Source organism: Ornithodoros turicata, chromosome 1, assembly GCF_037126465.1.
Source record: "Ornithodoros turicata isolate Travis chromosome 1, ASM3712646v1, whole genome shotgun sequence".
In the NCBI taxonomy this organism is placed as follows: Eukaryota; Metazoa; Arthropoda; class Arachnida; order Ixodida; family Argasidae; genus Ornithodoros; species Ornithodoros turicata.
Window position 1 is genome coordinate 157050675 of NC_088201.1, and position 20727 is coordinate 157071401.

The following is a 20727-nucleotide window of genomic DNA, read 5'->3' on the forward strand; positions in this document are numbered from 1 at the left end:
TTGGCTTGTCTCGACAAGTACAGCCGTGCTTCTGGTGCAAAGATAAACGAGAGGAAGTCAGCCACCGGTGAAGGATTCCTGCCGTATCCTGGGCATTCACTTTAACCGAAGAGGGCCTCTTACTAGGAATTGGGAGCTGGCTTTACGGGACACAACTCGCCGGGTCGAGTCCTTGTCCCACGTTGTCCTCGACTTTCGAGAGCGAGCAGAAGTCGTCTCGCGCCACCTGTGTTCGCACTTCTGGTATTTCGGAACAGCTTACCAGCCTTCTACAGCTACCGCTCGACGAGCCAATAGCCTCACCTTCAGGTTTTTTTTTTTTTTTTTGAGTGGACGTCCCGAACTAGTTCAGAGAGCGCTGATGATGAGGCCGGCAGAAATGGGCGGATGGCGGTTCCCGGACGTTCGTCTCTTCTGCGCAGCGCTGGGTCTCGCCTCTCTCTTTGCCATTCTGCGAGATCGAACGCATATATCCCACGACCTTGCCAACTTTTTCCTGGGTACATCCATCAGAGATTTCGGTAGGTCATATGATAACACTAGACGCCAGACCGAGAGGTTAATGACTTTCTATTGTCTAACGAAACGGTATGCGGTGCGACTTCGCCAGCTCCTCCCGGACACAGACTTTACAACCTGGTCAGTCCGAAAGCTCTATCAAGCCCTTTGCGAGCCGTCTTTCCCGGTGCAGGGTCCTCAACCCCACGTAAACCGGCGCCACATACCATCCCGTCTGATTCAAGGCCGGAGAGTGGATGTGCTGTGGCAAATCTCTCACGAGATCTTACCGGTACGGGAGACTCTGCCGTTTCGGTTTGTCCCGAACGGACGTATGTGTGGTGTGCGGTGAGGTAGAAAGTCACCGCCACGTGTTCTTGAACTGCCTGAATGCAGCTGCTTTGTGGCGCAGGGTGGCAGCTCTTTATCGTCTGCCTGGTATCTGCTACGACACTGTGAGGTTCCTGTACCCGGTGCCGATGCCGTCGAGGAAGCAGCCCGCGTTCATACTTCTTGTAGCGGAGATCTGCTGCCAGCTTTGGTGCGCAAGGACAAGGTGTGTGTATGGTGGTCAGCCAGCGGACCTTGTGATACTAATGGTGTATACCCGACTCGCCCTAAAATCACAGCTGCAGGCTGAGATCAAGTCGCTTGGCAGAGACGCTTTCCGCCGTCGAGGGAGAAGTCACTGTGACATCTTCATCCTCGTGAATGGACACATTGTGATAAAACTTCGCTTCACAGATGAGGCTCAGTCACGGTGTACCGTGTTGTTTCTCAACTTTCTCATTGATATCATGCGCTGGTTATTTTTAATTCATGTTTAGTACACTTTAGGCACTTGTAGAATAAGTATGGGGTAGTAGGCGTCGTACACTCTCGTGTGCATTTTGTACTTAGTCTGGCACATTTTTCAGTTTTTCTCGGGTGCTCTGGCGTGAGTGGGCCTACTGCATGTCCTGGTGCCATATTTCCCGTGTGGAGGTTTTGATGTTGCTTTGACATTTGTGGTCATTATAGCATTTGTAGTGTGTGGTGTACAGTTTTCTCACTAAATACTCATTTACTAAAGATCGCCGCGGAGGGGGACAGCAGAATGAGCTTCTAGACAATTTTTAGTAGGCTTAACCCGTTTGAGTAAGGCTATATTATTCAATTCAAAGAGAGAACATGGTGAGAAACCACTCCCCCCCCCCCCCCCCGCTCCCGAGGAAAAACAAAGACAGCGAGAGAGGGAGGAGTACGTGACGTCACCTCTTTGCTTCTCATATACGGGGTATAGAGTGAGCTCGCGCCAAGAGAATGTAGGATATATGCTGTCATCTCCCTTCAAATTCGCGTATTGATCTTTCGCCCTTTTTTTTTTCGCCATATTAGGATGGTAACTGTCAAAATGGAGGTACTAGCGTTTGTCAGTGGGTTTCTTGCATAGGGTCGTGACCAGCTTACCAGATATAGAGACTGTCACGTCGAGAAAACTCACTGATTCTTGGGAAAAGTTACACGTAAACTTGATGGCCTGATGTACGGAGTTAAAATGCTCGAAAAACTCAATTAAGGATGGTTCATCACCCGACCATACGATGAAAATGTCGTCGATGTACCTTAAGAAGACTAAAGATTTGATCGGGAAGGATGCGAAAGTTTTCTCTTCAAATTGCCCAATGAAATGTTTCATGTAGTTGGGAGACAGCCGTGATCCCATTGCTGCACCTTGAATTTGGATAAAATGTTTCTCGTTAAATATGAAGTTGTTATACATGAGCACAAGCTCAAGAAACGAGAGGACAGCTGATGTCTGGAGAAGAAAACGAAATTACCCTCCCGACCTTTTAAACAATGCTCTCTCCAAGTGCAAATCTCTAGATCGGGCTAAATTACTTCCATTACTTTCACATGAACCGCGGCAGCAACAAAAAAATTCCTTATGCTTCGTTACCGCCTATAACAAAGCACTCAGTGGCGCACGCTTCGCCCGCCATCTCAACATACTTCACAGCGACGAAAGACTTCAAATAATATTTCCTGCTCCCCCGAATATCACATTCCGCCGATCCCGTAACATTCCTAATTTACTAGTTTCATCCCGTCTATCCCGACCAAATCCTGATTGTTCCCCGTGTGGTAACAAACGCTGCCAAACATGTCATTTCATTAGATCTTGTACATTTATCTCGAGCACCTCAATTTTTTTTACTTTTGAAATCCGACCAGGGGTCGCACTGCAACTCTTTTAACATATGTTACCTTATTATGTGCAATAAAGGTTGTATTCAGTATATCGGAGAAACCTCGAATACAATGAGGGAAAGGTTTTACGGCCACAAGTCCGATATTGTTAATAGCCATCCTACACCCGACTGTACATATTTTAACCTCCCTGGACACGCTTTGGGTACAGACCTCAAAATCGTTATCCTTGAAATGGGTTATAACAGTGACATGAAGCGCGAAAATCGCGAATCCTTTTTAGTTGCAAAATACCAGTCTCTGAGGCCGCACGGTTTGTACATCCACGCAGGCCCACAACAATTATTTAACCCGTAAATATTGTTTCTCGCATAAAATAAAATAGAATAATGACAAACACGCACACATGCAAACTGTAAAACAACTCAACATTTTTCTTTCCATATTCTCTTCGTTTGACTCTCTCCTGAGACCACCTCTGTCTTCACGTTCCCATGGTCAACTGGTCACCTTTGTGCTCCGCACCTGTGTCCTCATTCCGTCGCCATAACCCCGCTTTTTAGCCTTAATTTCTGGAACGTCACCTACATCAGTTCTCTTTTCCTGTGTAAGCCTTTGGACTCGCGTTATGTTGCGCTTCTGATATCCCTTCGTTTGTATTTATGTTCTTTTCATTTTTACCTGTATTTGCATCCTTTCCATAATCCAGTTACCCTCTCATACGAAAACTCCCCCATCAGCTCTATAAATGCTCCTGTACCATGTTGATATTTTTGTAACCCGAAGAAGTGCAGTCCCGTGCACGAAAGTCTCGTTACCATGTGTAAATAAATAAGTTGCTCCTACTGTTTAGCATCACTCTTCGATATACTTCTGTGTCATCAAAGCATGACGATAAACAGTGTGTCAGATAATTTTGGCTCTTATGTTTGTTAAAGGGAAAATGCCCCATCCCTATATCTTACCAACCTAGAAAGGGAATACTGGCACACAGAGCAGCTTTGATCAACCTTTGTTTGCCCACAGGCTCTGGTGTTTAATGATATCTTGCTTTTATGTCTGGGCCCCTTTGTGGAATTTTGTGATGCAATCTTGTGCGCAGCTCTTCCTCTGTTGCGGGCGTGCGCAGAACGATCAACGTCCTCAACCATCAACGGTATCCCTTTCGTACGCAAAGGCCATAGGGTACGTGTACCAAAACTATCTATTGGTTAGTTCAGCGCGACCTGAATCACTGTGGGCTACTGCGCCTACCACACTCAATCTAATCAACAGATAAGACTGAGTCAAGCTCTATCTGTTATTGGTTCCGACGGACACGTAAAGTTAACGGTGACGTTGCCACCCGCCGACTAACACTCCCTATTATACTCTGGGGGTAATTTGTTGAATCCACCGTAGAATAGAAAACTGTGAGGTCATATGGCCTCCGTCACTCTTTTTTTTATTTTTGTATAGCAACCTGGTATATGATGAGCCCCTTTTTCGTTGCGTGTCGCTGCAGTCGTCAGGAGGAATCATTGCTGCACCGCCTCCGTCTCAACGTTGCCCGCACCCCATTGCTTCTTTACAAAATGGGCCAATCCAGCTCCCCCTTGTGTTCCAGCTGTGGCGAGGTGGCCTATGGTATACTAGTATTCTGGTATACCATGAGCCCCAGCTGCGTTCGTGCAGTGTAACGCTGGCAAAACTAACGCACATTAATTGTAAGTTTGAGCATACCGTACCCTATCGCCTTTGCGTACAAACGCGTTTGGACGCCGGTCATTCACAACTCTTCTCTGTTAGTACAAACATTATAGAATTCGCGTTAGGTCACTAACAGACGCTACAAAAATACGCGGACTGGTGCTGAGTTTAGGGGGCTTTACTGAAACCGAAATACACTTTGTCATTGTGGATAGGGGCCTTCTTTACAGGTGCCAATCAATGAGTTCCACACCCTATGAGTTGGAGCTGAAATTTCTGAACAGCTGTACAACAACGGAAAAGCTTGGTAAATGTTCTCAAAGTTGATTCATCAGATTTTCACTCAGGATCTGCTTATCTGCTGTAGGCTGCCCCGCGCAGAATATCTATCGATATCGGATGTACAAATACCTCTCTCGTCTGCCCACGCCTCGTTTCCGTGTCTTTCATCCTCACGTCATGATTACTTTTTAGGTTGGCTTTCCTACATATCGTACCCCAAGCAGCACAATGTACTGCAAGTCGAGTGCAATAGGGCTCGACTTGCTCGGCTTTCAGTACAGTGTGATCGTTGGGACAGCTAAAATGCAAAACCTGCATCAAATGAGGTGTCCCTGAATTCTTGTCATGCTCATGCACTCTTAACTGGGAAGCTCAGGCAAATGGAGCTGAGCAGAAGGCCTTAGGCCGTCGTCGAGTGTTTGTCGACAGTCGACGTGAGTCCAAGGAATGCCATCATGCCCCGTCTCAGCTTCAATGCTGTCGCGTCCCATGAGCGCGGCGTTGCTGCAGAGGCTATTACATTGACTATCGTGTCCACCTCTGTGCGAATCTCATGTTAGGTTATGATGACATGTCTCAACCGTACCTTTTAAATGAAGCAATTCGAACAACTCAGCAACAACGAAACAACCAAACCACCCTTGCGTCAGGGCGCGCACGTTGCCCAGCATGGATTTATTCGTTAAGCCTTACTTGTCAAACCATTGTGAAACTCCTGTACCACGCGAGAGCAAACTATTTAATATCGTGACACACGAGCAGAAACTCGCCAGTGAACAGACGCCACAGCTTATTTTCAAGACAGAAGCGACAAGCTCGAGCATCTTACGCGAAGTAGGAACCTTAACGACCGTTGACAAAGTTATAACTCGAATATCAACTGCTAGGATAGGGCTGCAATACATACTCGTTTCATACGTACACTTGCCCATGGTCAAGTGAAGTCCTTCTGCCCAACTCGTAACGCCGCGTGTATTCCAGTCAGAACGGTTCAACTCCCTTCGAGAAATCGTCAAATGACAGGCTCTGCCATCCCTTGGACCGTAGTTCCCAGACCTGCGAGGTTGATTTTGATTTGATTCGGGTTACAAAGGCCATAATGCGCCAAATACTGAAGACTAGTTAGTTAAAAGGTATACACGTGTAGGACTAAAATGTGAGTAACTGTGCATTAGTATTTAAAATCACAGATGCTTTAAAAACCCAGTATCTTTAAAAAAAACTATACACGTTCTCAAAAGGAACAAAGCTGTCATCACCCAGCAGAAGCATTGGGTGGAGGGGCAAGAAGGTTCTATAAAAGGGAGCAAAATGATGTTGACGCAGATGTTGGTACGCTGGACACGTGATGAGGATGTGAATGATCGAAAGCTGTTCCCCACAGTGGTTGCATTCCGGTGGGTCTTCTCCTCGTAGAAGATACCCATGCGTCAAGTATGTGTGTCCCAAACGAAGGCGAGAGGATATCACCTCATATAGTCGACTAGACATACCTGTTGAGCAGGTGCCTACATTGGGCTTGATGCTATGTAATTTATTATTTGTTTGCTGGTCCCAAGATGTCTGCCAGTCGTTATTGATGCATCTTTTTAGACATAGTTTGAGGTCTTGATATGGAATTTCGAAAGGGGTTATGTCACTTGTTAGCGCAGCCGTTGCAGCATGATCAGCTCGTTCATTGCCAGGTATCCCAACATGACTGGGTACCCAGCAGAAGAGTAGCTGATAGGTCCTATTAGCTATAGTGCTTGCCAGGCTCCTTGCACGAGCAACTACCAGGTTTTTAGTGGGGTGTATGTTACAAATAGCCTGCAGAGAACTGAGAGAATCTGTGTATATTACTGAGGACCTTATGTGATTTTGTAGGATGTAGTTGAGGGCTAAAATTATTCCATACACTTCAGCAGTAAAAATAGACATGGTGCTCTTTAGACGGTGTGAACGTGTAACTATTCCAGTAACCATAGCACATGAAACCCTGGTATTTGTTTTTGATCCATCAGTGTAGAATTCAATATGGCTGCCAAAGGTTCCCTTTGGGTGCTCAAATTCCTGTTTCAATACAATGCTTGGCGTATCACGTTTGTCGAATCTGGTCAGTGATTTATCACATTTTGGATAAGGTTGCCATGGTGAGATTTTTTTGCTGCACTCAAGGATCATTGAGTTATATTCTGAAAAGCCATAGTGCTCAATTTCCTGCGACATGCGCATACTAAATGGCAATACCGCTGAAGGTCTGTTCAAAAAGAGCTGTTTATATTGTGTCTCTCTTATAGCAGGGATCGCCGGGTTTTGTGGGTAGCCTCTAATCCTTAATGCATATGACGTACTCAGGTAGAACCGCCGTCTTTCGAGAGACCACTCATTGGCTTCTACATAAAGGCTCTCGACTGGCGAGGTCCGGAACGCTCCAAGGACCAGGCGCAGTCCCAGGTGATGTACAGGGTCCAACATTTTCAGAGTAGAAGGTCGTGCTGACCCATACACCACACAACCGTAATCAAGTTTTGAAAGGACAGTGGAGACATAGATCCGGTGTAATGTATTGCGATCTGCGCCCCATGATCGGTGTGAGAGTACCTTTAAAATGTTCAAAGACTTAATGCATTTTTTCTTGAGAGTTTTCAGGTGAGCTGAGAAAGACAGTTTTTCGTCGAAAATGAGACCGAGGAATTTGTGTTCAGGTTTCACGCTTATACTTTGGTTGCACATAGAAAGGGTGGGCTCTGGGAACATTCCCCGAACCTTCGAGAAACGAACACAAACTGTCTTGTCGGGAGAGAATTTGAAGCCATTTTTCTGAGACCATTTAACCAGTTTATTTATTGTTAGCTGTAGCTGACGTTCGCACACTGATAGGTTAGAGGAGCAATAAGAAATCTGAACATCGTCGACGTACAACGAGTATTTGATTGATGAAGGGATAACACTTGCTAAAGAGTTCATTTTTACAATGAAAAGGGTCACGCTAAGTACGGATCCCTGCGGGACACCGTTTTCCTGGATGAATGGACGAGATAGTGTTGTCCCAACTTGTACCCTGAAAGTTCTTCCCTGTAGGAAATTGGTAATACATTGGAACATTCTGCCACGTATACCAAGTGCATGCAAGTCTCGAAGGATACCATATCGCCATGCTGTATCGTATGCCTTCTCTAAATCGAAGAAAACAGACATACAGTGCTGTTTCCTGACGAAGGCTTCCCTAATGGTAGTCTCCAAACGCAAAAGTTGGTCCACTGTTGAGCACGCAGCTCTAAAGCCACACTGATATTTATTTAAACAATTATTTTCTTCTAGAAAATACATAAGACGGTTGTTGACCATGCGCTCAAAGGTCTTCCCCAGACAACTTGTCAGCGCTATGGGTCGGTAACTGCACGGGTGCGAGGGATCTTTTCCTGGCTTCAGCAGTGGAACTATGGTTGCCTCCTTCCAGCCAGAAGGGAGAACACCTTCTCGCCAGATAAAATTAAAGAAATCCAGGAGAGACTTTAATGAAGTTAAAGAGAGATGTTTAAGCATGGAGTACACTATGCGATCAGGTCCAGGTGCCGAGTTTTTAGGGGATGACAGAGCCCTTTGTAGCTCCGCCATTGAAAAAGGTGAGTTGTAGCCACACCTCTCATCTAACCCACTATCAAGTGTGTGTCTTTCAGCAGATGATTTAATTTTTAGGAAATCTCTGCTGTAATGTGATGAACTTGAAACTTGTTGGAAATGTTCCCCGAGGGCATTGGCCTGCTCCTCCATACTTTGACACACGGTACCATTTATTTCTAACAATGGTACACAGAAGCTTGTATAGTCGCCTTTTATTTTCTTTAGTCTGTCCCATATTATTTTTGATGGAGTGTTACTATTTAAGGATGATACGAAATTTCTCCAAGACTCTTTCTTTGCTTGCCTTCGCGTCCAACGTGCTTTCGCCCGAGCTCTCCTGAAAGCAATTAGATTTGTTGTAGTGGGGTGCCGTCGAAAGACACCCCACGCCCGGTTTTGTTCTTTGCGTGTGCTTCCATAATCGCTCGTCCACCAAGGCTTGGAGCGCTTGGGGAGTCGGCCAGATGTTTGCGGAATGGACTGTTCAGCGGCATTTATAATTGTATGAGTGACCAACTTATTTGCCTCCTCAACATTCAAACCCTGAAAAGCAGAAGACAGGAAATTTGCTTCTCTTTCAAATATGTCCCAATTTGTCTCTTGTAATTTCCACCGTGGTGGACGAGTTTTTATGTTGTTAGTGTAACCATGCAATTTAATAATGACCGGAAAATGATCGCTACCTCGGGGATTCTGTTCAACTCTCCAGTCCATGCAGTGGAAAAGAGAAGAACTGCACAAGGAGATGTCTATTGCGGAAAACGACCTTGATGCAGAGTTTACATATGTTGGCAATCCCGTATTTAGTAAGCAGACAGGCCTTGCAAGGAGGACTCGTTCCAACATTGTCGCACGACTATCGGTTTTTTGGCTCCCCCACAAGATGTTGTGTGCATTGAAATCTCCAAGCAGAATAAACGGTGGGGGAAGCTGGTCCAAAATATCTTCTATTTGTTTCTGTTCAACAGCTATCGAAGGTGGAAGATAAAGAGAACATACAGTTATTACATTATCGAGACAAATGTGAATAGCAACAGCCTCAAGTGTTGTGTTTAGTGGAATGTACCTTGCTGGAAGGTGTTTTCGTGTCAGAACTGCGACACCTCCAGAAGCCCGTGCTGTGTTGGATCGGTCCTTCCTAAAGAGATTCCATTGTCTAAATGGATTAGGGTTACAGGGGTTCAGATAAGTTTCCTGCAAGCAAATACAGGCGGCAGTGTGTGTTTCACAAACATCATGAACATCATCTATATTTGCGAGCAGGCCTCGGCAATTCCACTGAAGGATATTGCTAGGATTCATTAAGATAATTAGGAGGAGGAAAAGGAACACCTGCATTGTGTAGTGTGTGTATTTTATGTGAATTTTGTGTTGTCTCTGCATGGCTTTATGGAGCCTGTATTCTTGGTGGGGGTATTTTCTGCTGCTCCTTATGCTTTCCTCTACCTCTACCACCTGACTTCTCCCGCTTGTCCTTCCCCTGAGAAGAACCAGCTGGAAGACTCGACGACGACTTCTGTGATGAGCGGTCGTCGTCGTCAACTTCCATTGTTATGGCTTGGGACGGATAGCTTGTAATCTCGTCCCAAACAGAAGGGGAGCCAGCAACCTCTGATGAGGTTGTTGCCGTCCCGTTTGGGCTGGCAGTTTGGCCAGCCTGAGAGGACACTTCCGTGGCCCTCTCTTTTCTTTGAGGAGTGTGGAGTGGAGGTCCAGGAGTCTGGGTCTCCACAGATACTCCGAGTGGTGCCACTCCCCTGCGCACCACTTCGGAAAAAGTGCCTTTTTTCTGAAATTCCAGTTGTGTCTTAGCTGCTTTGTATGTGATGTTTTGCTCTGTCTTTATTTTTAATATTTGTTTTTCTTCTTGAAATCGGGGGCACGACCTGGAGTAGACGGGGTGCTCGCCACGACAGTTTACACATTTTACGTTACTTTGGCAAGGCTCTGGTGTGTGGTCTTTCTCAGCGCATTTTGGGCATGTTGCATGTCCCCTGCAGGTCTGCGAGCTGTGTCCAAAGTGTTGGCATTTAAAGCAGCGCCTCGGGCTAGGAACATATGCTCTTACTTGACAGTTGATGTATCCTGCCTTCAAGGAAGAAGGAAGTGTATGGAGCTGAAAGGACAGGACTACATGCTTAGTTGGTATTTCCTTGCCTTCCCTGCGCATTACAATTCTTTTTGCGAGCACGACTCCCTGATCTTGTAAGCCTTCTTCTATTTCGGTATCTGAGCATGGGAGCAATTCATCGACAGAAATCACACCTTTTACAATGTTCAGAGTGCGATGTGCTGTGACAGATACAGCTGCATCGCCAATTTTCTTTAGTGATTGGAGGGCTGCGCTCTGTTGTTTTGTCTGAACTAGAACCTGAATGTCACCTGTTCTTAGCTTTTTGGCCTCATAGGATTTCCCTATTAACTGTTCTAGAGCCTTTGCAGTCACAAAGGGAGATATCTTTTCGAGTGGGCAGTTCTGGTCTTCTGAGTGTAGGATAAGAAACTTTGGGAACCAGGGTTCTTGAGTCACATTAAGAAGATTCATAGCTAGTGCCTCGTTGCGGCTTCTTTTAGGAGGCCGATCACGTCTTTTAGAGGTTTGAGTGTCCATGCAAAAATATATGGTGTTCAGTGCAGTAGGTGTGTCGGCCACCACCGACCCCAACCAAGGGAACATGCTCTGCACATTAACACATCCCTCTGCACTATACCCCAGTGCAGCTTCTGGAGAGTGAAAAGACTGCCCAAGGTTGACCCTTGCCGCCAAAGAAGGTGAAAATGAGGAATGATAGGGGGAGAGGAGACGAAAGAAAAAGTAATGAAAAGCGAGATGGCGACTAGCTGGATAGTCCTGGCCGGGCCTTCCAGGATCACCCGTCTGTGGGAAGCAGGGGCCAAAGCAGTGTGTTGTTTTCCCGGAGGGGCCCCGAAGGGTCCAAACCAACCTCCGAGTCCACTCAACTGCCAGGATCCCCCTTTCCCCAGACACGGGAAAGCCACGCACAGCTATACGTGGGGGTCTCCCTCCTGCGGCGACCCAACCGTGAGTGCAGGAGGGGGCTACTGCGGCTGCTGCCGGACGATGGGGGCGCCAATTTCCCGACGCCGGGACCTGCGAGGTTGAAGTGCGACGCTGGCAGCGGCGCGACAATGATGTGGCAGACAGAAGTTATGCCCATGCAAAGCTGTATTTCCCCGTTCACGCCCTTATAGACACGTTTTCCGTGTTTTCATTGTTTTCCAAAAAAAAAAAAAAAAACGTCACGTTGCAATTTGTGACTGCTTTGGTACAGGTATTTGAGAAAAAATGAACACTTTTTGCTAAGGAATGGCGATTTCTTTGGCGGTATCTTGTATATTCCAAAATACCCCTCGATCATTCAAGCTCCAGCGGCTTTGCAACCGCGTGCCATTTATGTACTAATATAGCGTACGCGATGATTCTGACGGTACGTCACGCTCGATACAAAATGTTCTGTGCCGAAAGGCCACAAGGAATTCACAAAGTAAGAGGATTAGCGCAAGGTACAGCGAAAGGGAACACCGCAGACGACAGACGCCATTACAACAAAATACGGGTTCAATCCGGATTGGATTGAATATTCCTGAAAAATAGTCGATGTTGAGAGTTCACAATGGCACAAGATGACAGCCCGCGGAGTTCGACGAGGCGAATAGGCTGTAATCATAGGTGGGGAAGTTACTTTTATTTTGTAGTGCACTACCGTTATTTACTACTTTTTCAAAAAGTAACGCGTTACGTTATTCGTTACTGTTGCGGTAGTGGGTAACGCGTTACTAACGCCGTTACTTTTGCATTACTTCACCAGTTGTCCTTATAATATGTAACATTTTTGGTTGAGTCACATAAGTGCATTCCGCAAATCAATACAAACAGTGTTGGGCACAAACAAGGGTCACGCATAAAGAGAACTTACATGTACGATTTATTGCAACGCAGAAGTAGTTGACATTCAAAATTTTCATCTCTGAGCTTCGCCCGTTTGGGCTGAGAGGACGCCTAATGGCCAGTGAGTGCTCCTTGTCAAGGTTGATAGAGACAGCGACCTTTTATCTCACACAGTACAAATCCAAACAGCCAATCCCTTGGTACTTCGTTACTTGTTCAGACGGTAGAGAGTATTTTTCTGTCCCTTTTGCCCCATTCGTCCGAAAAATACCAGAGGGAGTGAAAAACTGAGGTGGTAAACAAAGGTGACACCTCAACCAGGGTAGGTCAATAACCCTTCTTTTGCTTTCTTCGTGGGTGCCGATGTGACCTTCTTGTCACTGTTGAAGATCAATGGAAAAAATCGGGAATTTTCCCGGATTCAGCACGCACGGCCCTCGCTTAAACTTTGAAGTTCAGGCGATGAAGCAATGTTCCCGAACACACAGTAACGCATAACGCCGTTACGCGTTAGTTAGTAAAAATGTAATGACCATTACGTTACTTATTACTTTTCTCCCAAATGTAATGCGTTACCACATTTCACTACTCGAATGTAACGCGTTACCGGTAAGGCACTACTCTGTAACGCGTTACTCCCCACCTGTGGCTGTAACACATGGCAAAAAAGGTGAGGTGGACCCCCCGAATCCAGTAGACCTGTATTGGCCCCATGCAACTCACCCTCCGCCTCTGTACTCTGTCGTTGCCGATTCTGAAATTATGTTGTGAACGCATGCTATGATTCGTTGACGTGACTGCAAAGGCACTTCAGGCTTCCTCACAGGCGTGATTGATTAAGCGGTGGAGGAGGGAGGAGGATCTCCGCGCTCTCCCATCTCGATCATTCCCCTTTCGCTTTGTTTTCGCTTTGTAGGCTTGCTGCTTTGTTCCCTGCTCCGTATATTTTGTTTAAATAGCAGGATCTCTTATCAGTCGCTATAACTATTGGATCGCAACCGGACCTCTGCAGCGTGTTTCAATCACGAACACGACTTGCCGACAAGAACCGCAATAGCAGCGAAACTTTTTTTACTGAGACTTCTTTTGAACACCTTGGTTGTGCCGCGAAACAAGTATTGCTATGAGCGGCGTACTGATGAGAACCGGTGGGAGAGGTGGGACAAGGTGGGGTGACGCTTCCATGGCCGAAATTTAGTCGGCCTCCCTCCCAGTCCACCCGCGTAATAGAATGCTACGGTATGGTGTAGGAGTTATTCGGGTGAATCCCCTTGTTGTCTGTCTCGTAAGCATATCAGAATCCGCCATGCGATACCATGTATCGCTGCATTATTGTCAATACCGTTTCACACTCCGCGCCTCAACAAGTAGGTAGAATTCATCCGTGATAACGTGGGCATTCCGCTCCAGACTCGAACGATCAGTCCATCACAACGTCGAGCTATCCGCGTAGTCCTCGCTGTATGCATCGCAGAGTTATCCGCGTAACAGTATCTATCGCTGCTGTATCCTCGCGTACATGTCCCTCAGCTATCCGCGTAGTATTACAGATCGCGCCAATGCTCCCGCATGCCGCATGCCAATTCAATATCCGCGTCTCAAACTATGTCCTCCAGGTAAATGTCACTAAATGACGCACGCCTACGGCCAGTATACCTTTGCCGCAATACGTAAAGCAGGTGTCATCCGGGAAATGGTGCGGCTGAACCCATTATTTGTAGCAGCAAACTTCTCTAGCAATCAGCAATGTTCCAACTGTAAAGAGAGTGAGCATAAGTGCAGAGTAAACATGTCCGAGACATAGCAAGAACCCAAATGCTTCCACGTAGATAAGAACTGTCATGGCCCAATAGGAAGTCAAAATCGTGCGGATACATTCCCTTTGCACGGAGTAGGAATGTTTTGGAGCCCTCGCGTACACCTTAAGTACAGCTCGCGGGATATTCCAATAAAGTACCCAGCAGATGATGGTCATATGCAAAGTGAACACGAATGCATGCCATAGCGAACCCATCATGAGCAATTGCAGCAGACCGGCTACATAGACCAGAATCGATGCAGTCTTTGCCATCTTTACGCCACCTAGAAGCAATTGGTCCAATTGAAGTGCGAACATTGCGATAGTAAAACGGGCACAAGGTACACTAGGACGCGGACGGGAAGAAAAGAGACGCGGAAAAGAAGGAAAAGACGTGAGAGAAGAAGAGAAAAGAGCGAGGAGAAGTACGCGGAGAAGAGAAAAGGGAATACGAAACGAGAAGAAGAAAGTGGAAGACGCGGGAAAAAGTGGAAAGAAGCGGAGAAAAAGGTGGAAGACGCGGGAAAAAGCGGAAGAAGCGGAGAAGAAAGTGGAAGACGCGGGAAAATGTGGAAGAAGCGGAGAAGAAACTGGAAGACGCGGATAAGAAAGCAGAAGACGGAGAAATCGATCGAGCAGCGAGACAGGCACGGATGAGAACTGGGAATGATTTCTGCTCGCTGTGAGACAAAAACTGCCTCCTCCTTTTTGTCTTTGGTGAAACGACACCTCCCACTTTCTCCTCTAGGTGCTTCCAATTGGACCAGTAAACAGAAAAGAAATCTCTCTGCCTTGCTGTTATAGTCATGCAGTTTTCAGCAGTTCCGATGGATGATATTTCTCCGTCTCCTGCTTTCTTATCTGCGTCTTCCACTTTCTTCTCCGCTTCTTCCACTTTCTTCTCCGCGTTTTCTCGTATCCTATTCGCTTCTCTTTTCTTCTTCTTCCGCGTACTTCTCCTCGCTCTTTCCTCTTCTTCTCCCCCGTCTTTTCCGCGTCTCTTTTCTTCTCGTCCGCATCCTAACGTACCTTGTGCCTCGTTTTACTATAACAATGTTTCCACTTCAATTGGACCAATTGCTTCTAGGTGGCGTACAGATGGGAAAAACTGTATCGACTCTGGTCTATCCAGCCGGTCTACCGCAGTTTGCTCTTGATGGGTTCGGTGCGCCATGCATTCGTGTTCACGTTGCATATGACTATCATCTGCTGGGTACTTCATTCGAATATCCCGCGAGCAGTACTTACGGTGTACGGGGCGAGGGCTCCGAAACATTCCTACTCCTTGCAAAGGGAATGCATCCGCACTATTTTGACTTCCTATTGGGCCATGACAGTTCTTATATACGTGGAAGCATTTGGGTTATTGCTGTGTCTCGGACATGTTTACTGTGCAATTACGCTCACTCTCTATACAGTTGGAACATTGCTGATTGCTCGAGAAGTTTGCTGCTACAAATAATGGGTTTCAGCCGCACCATTTCTCGGATGACACCTGCTTTACGTATTGCGGCAAAGGTACACTGGCGGTAGGCGAGCGTCATTAGTGACATTTACCTGGAGGACATAGTTTGAGACGCGGACATTGAATTCGCATGCGGCAGTATTGGCGCGATCTGTAATACTACGCGGATAGCTAAGGGACGTGTACGCGACGATACGGCAGCGATACATACTGTTACGCGGATAACTAATGCGATACATAATGCGAGGACTACGCGGATAGCTCGGCGTTGTGATGAACTGATCGTTCGAGACTGGAGCGGAATGCCCCGCGTTATCACGGATGAGTTATTCCTATGTGTTAGGGCGCGGACCGTGAAGTCGTATTGGCAATAATGCAGCGATACGTGGTATCGCATGGCGGATTTTGATATGCATACGAGACAGACAGCAACTGGATTCACCCGAAGAACTCCTACACCATACCGTAGCATTCTATTACGCGGCTGGACTGGGAGGGGCCGCGTAAACTTCGGCCCAAGTACCCCTGAAATCAGCCATGGAAGCGTCACCCCGCCTGTTGCAGTGAATCTATCCCACCTGTTCTCATCAGTACGCCGCTCATCGCACGACTTGTTTCGCGGCGCAACCAAGGTGTTCAAAAGAAGTCTCAGTAAAAAAAGTTTCGCTGCTATTGCGGTTCTTGTCGGAAAGTCGTGATCCTGATTGAAACACTCTGCAGAGGTCTGGTTGCGATTCGATAGTTATAGCGATTGATAAGAGATAATCCTGCTATTTAAACAAAATACGCGGAGCAAGGAACAAAACAGCAAGCCTCAAAAGCGAAAAAAAAGAGAGAAACGGGAATGATCGAGATGGGAGAGCATCGAGAGCCTCCTTCCTCCTACACCACTTTGTCAATCACGCATGTGAGGAAGCCTGAAGTGCCTTCTGCAGTCACGTCAACGAATCATAGCATGAGTCCACAACATAGTTTCGGAATCGGCAACGACAGAGTACAGAGGCGGAGGGTGAGTTGCACGGGGCCGATACAGGTCTACTAGAATCAAGGGGTCCACCTCACCTTTTTTTTCCATGTATTACAGCCTATTAGCCTCGTCCACTTCTGCGGGATGTCATCTTGTGGACCAATGTTCTCAACATTGATTTCTCAGGATCTGAGACACCGACGCCGGTCATTTAATCCAGTGGCAAACCAAATTAATCCGGGAACAATCAATTTAATCCAAGCACTACCTAATTTAATCCAAGCAACACGTGCAAATGTATTCTCTATGTATTCAGTCATGTCGTGATTGAGACTTTCATGGTTTCACTAATGTATCATGAGTTTATGACTAGTGATTCAAAGATCCCTGGATTTTGCAGTGGATGCTGTGTTTTATGACTGCTTTTTGTCGTTATGACATTCCATGACTATTTTCACGATATGTGCCATGAATCAATTTTATGGGACTACCGCTACTGCAAACAGTGTCGTGCAGTGTTTTATGACTAACCGACGGTCATTACAACATTCCATGACTATTTTCCTGGTATGTGGATTGAACAAATTTTTTGTGACCACCACTGCTTCAGACAGCGTCATGCTGTGTTTTATGACCACTGACACATTATGACATTCCATGACTATTCAATGGTACGTGTCATGAATCGATTTTATGGGACTACCGGCGCTTGAGACAGTGTCCCATTGCGTTTTATGACTACCGGCGGTCATTACGACACTCTATAACGATTTTTGTGACATGTTCCGTTAATCAATTTTATGGGACTACCAGTGTTTGAAAGGGTGTCATGCAGCGTTTCCTGACTGCTGATGATCATTATGACATCCAATGACTATTTCAGGTTATGTGCCATGAATCCATTTGATGGGACTAGCACTGCTTCAAACAGTGACGTGCAGCGTTCTATGATTACCGATGATCATCTGTGTTATGAATGAATTTTATGGGGCAACTGCTGCTTCAAACAGTGTCATACAGTGTCTTATAACTACCGACAATCATTATGACATTCCATGACTATTTTCATGTTATGTACCATGATCCATAGTGTAAAACCCCGAGACAAGGGAACACGAAGAGGCAGACACAACACGAAGGCTCACGAAGACTTCGTGTTGTGCCTGTTTCTTCATGTTCCCAGTCTCCGGGTTTTACATTATGCATCATCTTCACCTCATTTGCTTCCTACCCAATTTTTCATGTGCCATGAATCCGTTTTATGGGACAACCGCTGCATCAGGCAGTAGCTCAGTACTATAATAGTAGCATAATATAGTCAGTATAATGAGCATCAGTAGTCACAAAACACTGTATGACATTGTGTAAAGATATGGTAGTCCCAAAATGTCAGTTCATGAAACATGAAAATAGTCATGAAATGTCACAGTGACCGTCGGTAGTCACAAACAACTGGATGGCCCTGTCTGAAGCAGCAGTAGTCCCATAAAATCGATTCATGGCACATATCATGAAAATTGTAATTGAACGTCCATGATGACTCCCAGTAGTCCTGAAACACTACATGACACTGTTTGCATCAGCAACAGTCCCATAAAATTGGTTCAATGCACATATCATGAAAATAGCCATGGAATGTCGGTAGTCATAAGACACTGCATGAGAGTGTTTAAAGCAGCAGTAGCCCCTTCCATGGATTCATGGCACATATTATGAAAATAGTCATGGAATGTCGTAATGATCGTCGGTAGTTATAAAACACTGTATGACACTGTTTGAAGCAGCGATAGTCCCATAAAATTTATTCATGGCCCATATCATGAAAATAACCATGAAGTGTCATAATGACAAGAAGCAGTCATAGAACACTGCATGACACTGCAAAATCCAGGGATTGTTGAACCAGTCATGGTACATTGGTGAAATCATGACAGTCTCAGCCATGACATGACTGAATACACGTGGAATACATTTACACGCTTTGGTTGAATTAAATTGGGTAGTGCTTGGATTAAATCGGTTGGTGACTGGATTAATTTGGTTCACCACGAGATTAAATTGGGCAACACTTGAAGTACATTGAGTAACCAGTAGATAAAAGTGAATGGGAAAAACCCGTAGTGCCATGGGAGATGTATGCACGAATGAGGTGGTTAGTTTATAGCAAATCACTGCCCTCATCTCACCGCGCACCAGAGAACTGCACGCTTGTGCTTTTTCCATAATATGTACCACAGAAATTCCTCCATTCGCTCCACCTTGCAAATGCACGTCCCGCACCGGTACCACTCACCACCGAAAAAAAGGGTGAGTGAAAGCACACAATTTCCATGTTGAATCTAACACTGATTTCTTTGTTCCGCGGACAAATCATTATTGAACCACCTCCCCATTTGCCTCCCATCCATTTGACCCACTAATAATTTTAAAGCAGCATACTGCAATTACTTCACACCAGTATAACATTTTGTGACCAGTGTGGACTCTGTTTACTACTCAGTTTTTTTAACTATAGTCATAACAAAGAGATAACTTTGTAATGTTTCGTTCCTCGCATTGTGTATGAATAAATACTATCGAGAACAGGGCACAGCATCGCGGTGCACGAGAGGGGTACCACACTTTCTTACTACTAGGAAGAAACAGAAGCTCTCAATATATTAGATAGGCAGCTACATGTACTAGCCAGCGACCAGTATCTTTACTCAACGACTTTGTTTCCGACAAAAATATAAGGAGGGGGACACGGAACATTATCTGCCATGCTATGCACTTACTGCCCTAAGTTCTAAGTGAATAAAAAAGGCCAGATTTCAATCGCAAAGGGGTGCTAATGGTGATGGGTGGACAAGCAGCATCGCGACCCAACAAAATACCCCAATTTCATGTGAAGTTACAAGGGAAACCAGGTTCTAGGTTCTACCTTTTTACACATATGTGTAACATTTAAGTTATGAACACTATAAGCACGTGTTACAGACACTAAAGACGGCGGTAAATAGGGCTAAAGAAATAAGCTGGAATAATAGCGCTTTTAGTTGAAATGTGCTGCTGCAAAATGAAGGAGTGAAACGCTTTAAGTGATGCAAGACTGATTGAAATACTCACTGAGTGTCACTCGAAACCATGCAAAAGAGATGCCCATCCTGGGTCTTCTTTCAGCAAGTCATCCAAGACCAAGCGTGTCTTGGATGCCTTTCCACGCGACTTGGCCAAGAGGGATGGTGTGCCCAGAAGTGACCGTCTGTGCTGGAATAGATTGCAACCAAACAAATTAGGCAGCGGTCAAGAAACATAAAACGTGTTCAACGATCACGACATCGTACAAGTAACGCGACACTGGCAAGTAGGAGGGGTGTTCAAGTCAAACCAGGATTTTCTGTCTCCTGAGTGTACAAATGACTCGCGCTAATACTTTTTTTGTCATTTTCAAGCGCGACAAGCCTCCGCGTTGACCACGCGATGGTCCGAAGTTTGTGCAAAACAGAAGATACGTGCTCGACAAGATGACCGACGAAGACGTGAGCGCGCACATCGAACAGCAAATTGTCATGAAGTTTCTCGTGGATGGAGGCGTAAAGTCATATGAAATTCACAGAAGACTTCAGGCTCAGCATGGCCACGATACACTTTTCCACAGCAAAGCGTTTGAGTCGTGCAAACGGTTCCGAGACGGCCGTACATGGGTGCAGGATGATCCCGGCCGGTGCAGCTCAAAGCCGAGTGTCAGAGTTCCTGAGAACGCCCAACTTGTGGAGCGCCTGATCCTCAAGGGCCGACGGATAACATGTCTCGAACTGGCTCGAACGACTGATCTTTCTGTGGGAACGTTCAACACTATCATTCACGAACACCCCCAGTTTCGAAAAACTAGTGTCCGCTGGGTCCCGAGGCAGCTCTCCGTGTCTGACTGGCAGAAAAGACTGGAAATCTCCCAAGAGCTAAGGTATCGTTTCGACGCTGAAGGACAGTCGTTCCTTGATCGGATCATCACATGCGATGAAACGTGGGTGCATCCTGAGTCTGAACGCGCATCAAAACAGTGGAAGCATCCGGGCTCGCCAGCTCCCAAAGAGTTCCGAAGCACCCCGTCTGCGGGTAAGCTCATGGCCACGGTTTTGTGGAACAAGGCTGGCGTTGTTCATGTTGATTTTCTGCCCAGTGGTACCACCATCAATAGTGCATTTTACTGCCAGGTTCTCAGGGATGTGCATAAGGCGCTGAAGCAAAAGGGCCCGGGCCTCATCACCAAAAGAGTCCTCCTCCTACAGGATAATGCACGCCCCATACCGCGCATCTCACGACACGCACCTTACAGCAGA

At 46.1% G+C, this 20727-nt stretch overlaps 1 protein-coding gene across 1 annotated transcript; it reads right to left on the reverse strand.

Moving 5' to 3' along the window:
* Positions 1–9652: 9652 nt before the first annotated feature.
* LOC135388138 (uncharacterized) lies at positions 9653–10810 on the reverse strand. Its single transcript, XM_064617497.1, has one exon. The coding sequence runs from the start codon at positions 10808–10810 to the stop codon at positions 9653–9655; it is 1158 nt and encodes a 385-aa protein (XP_064473567.1).
* Positions 10811–20727: the final 9917 nt, after the last annotated feature.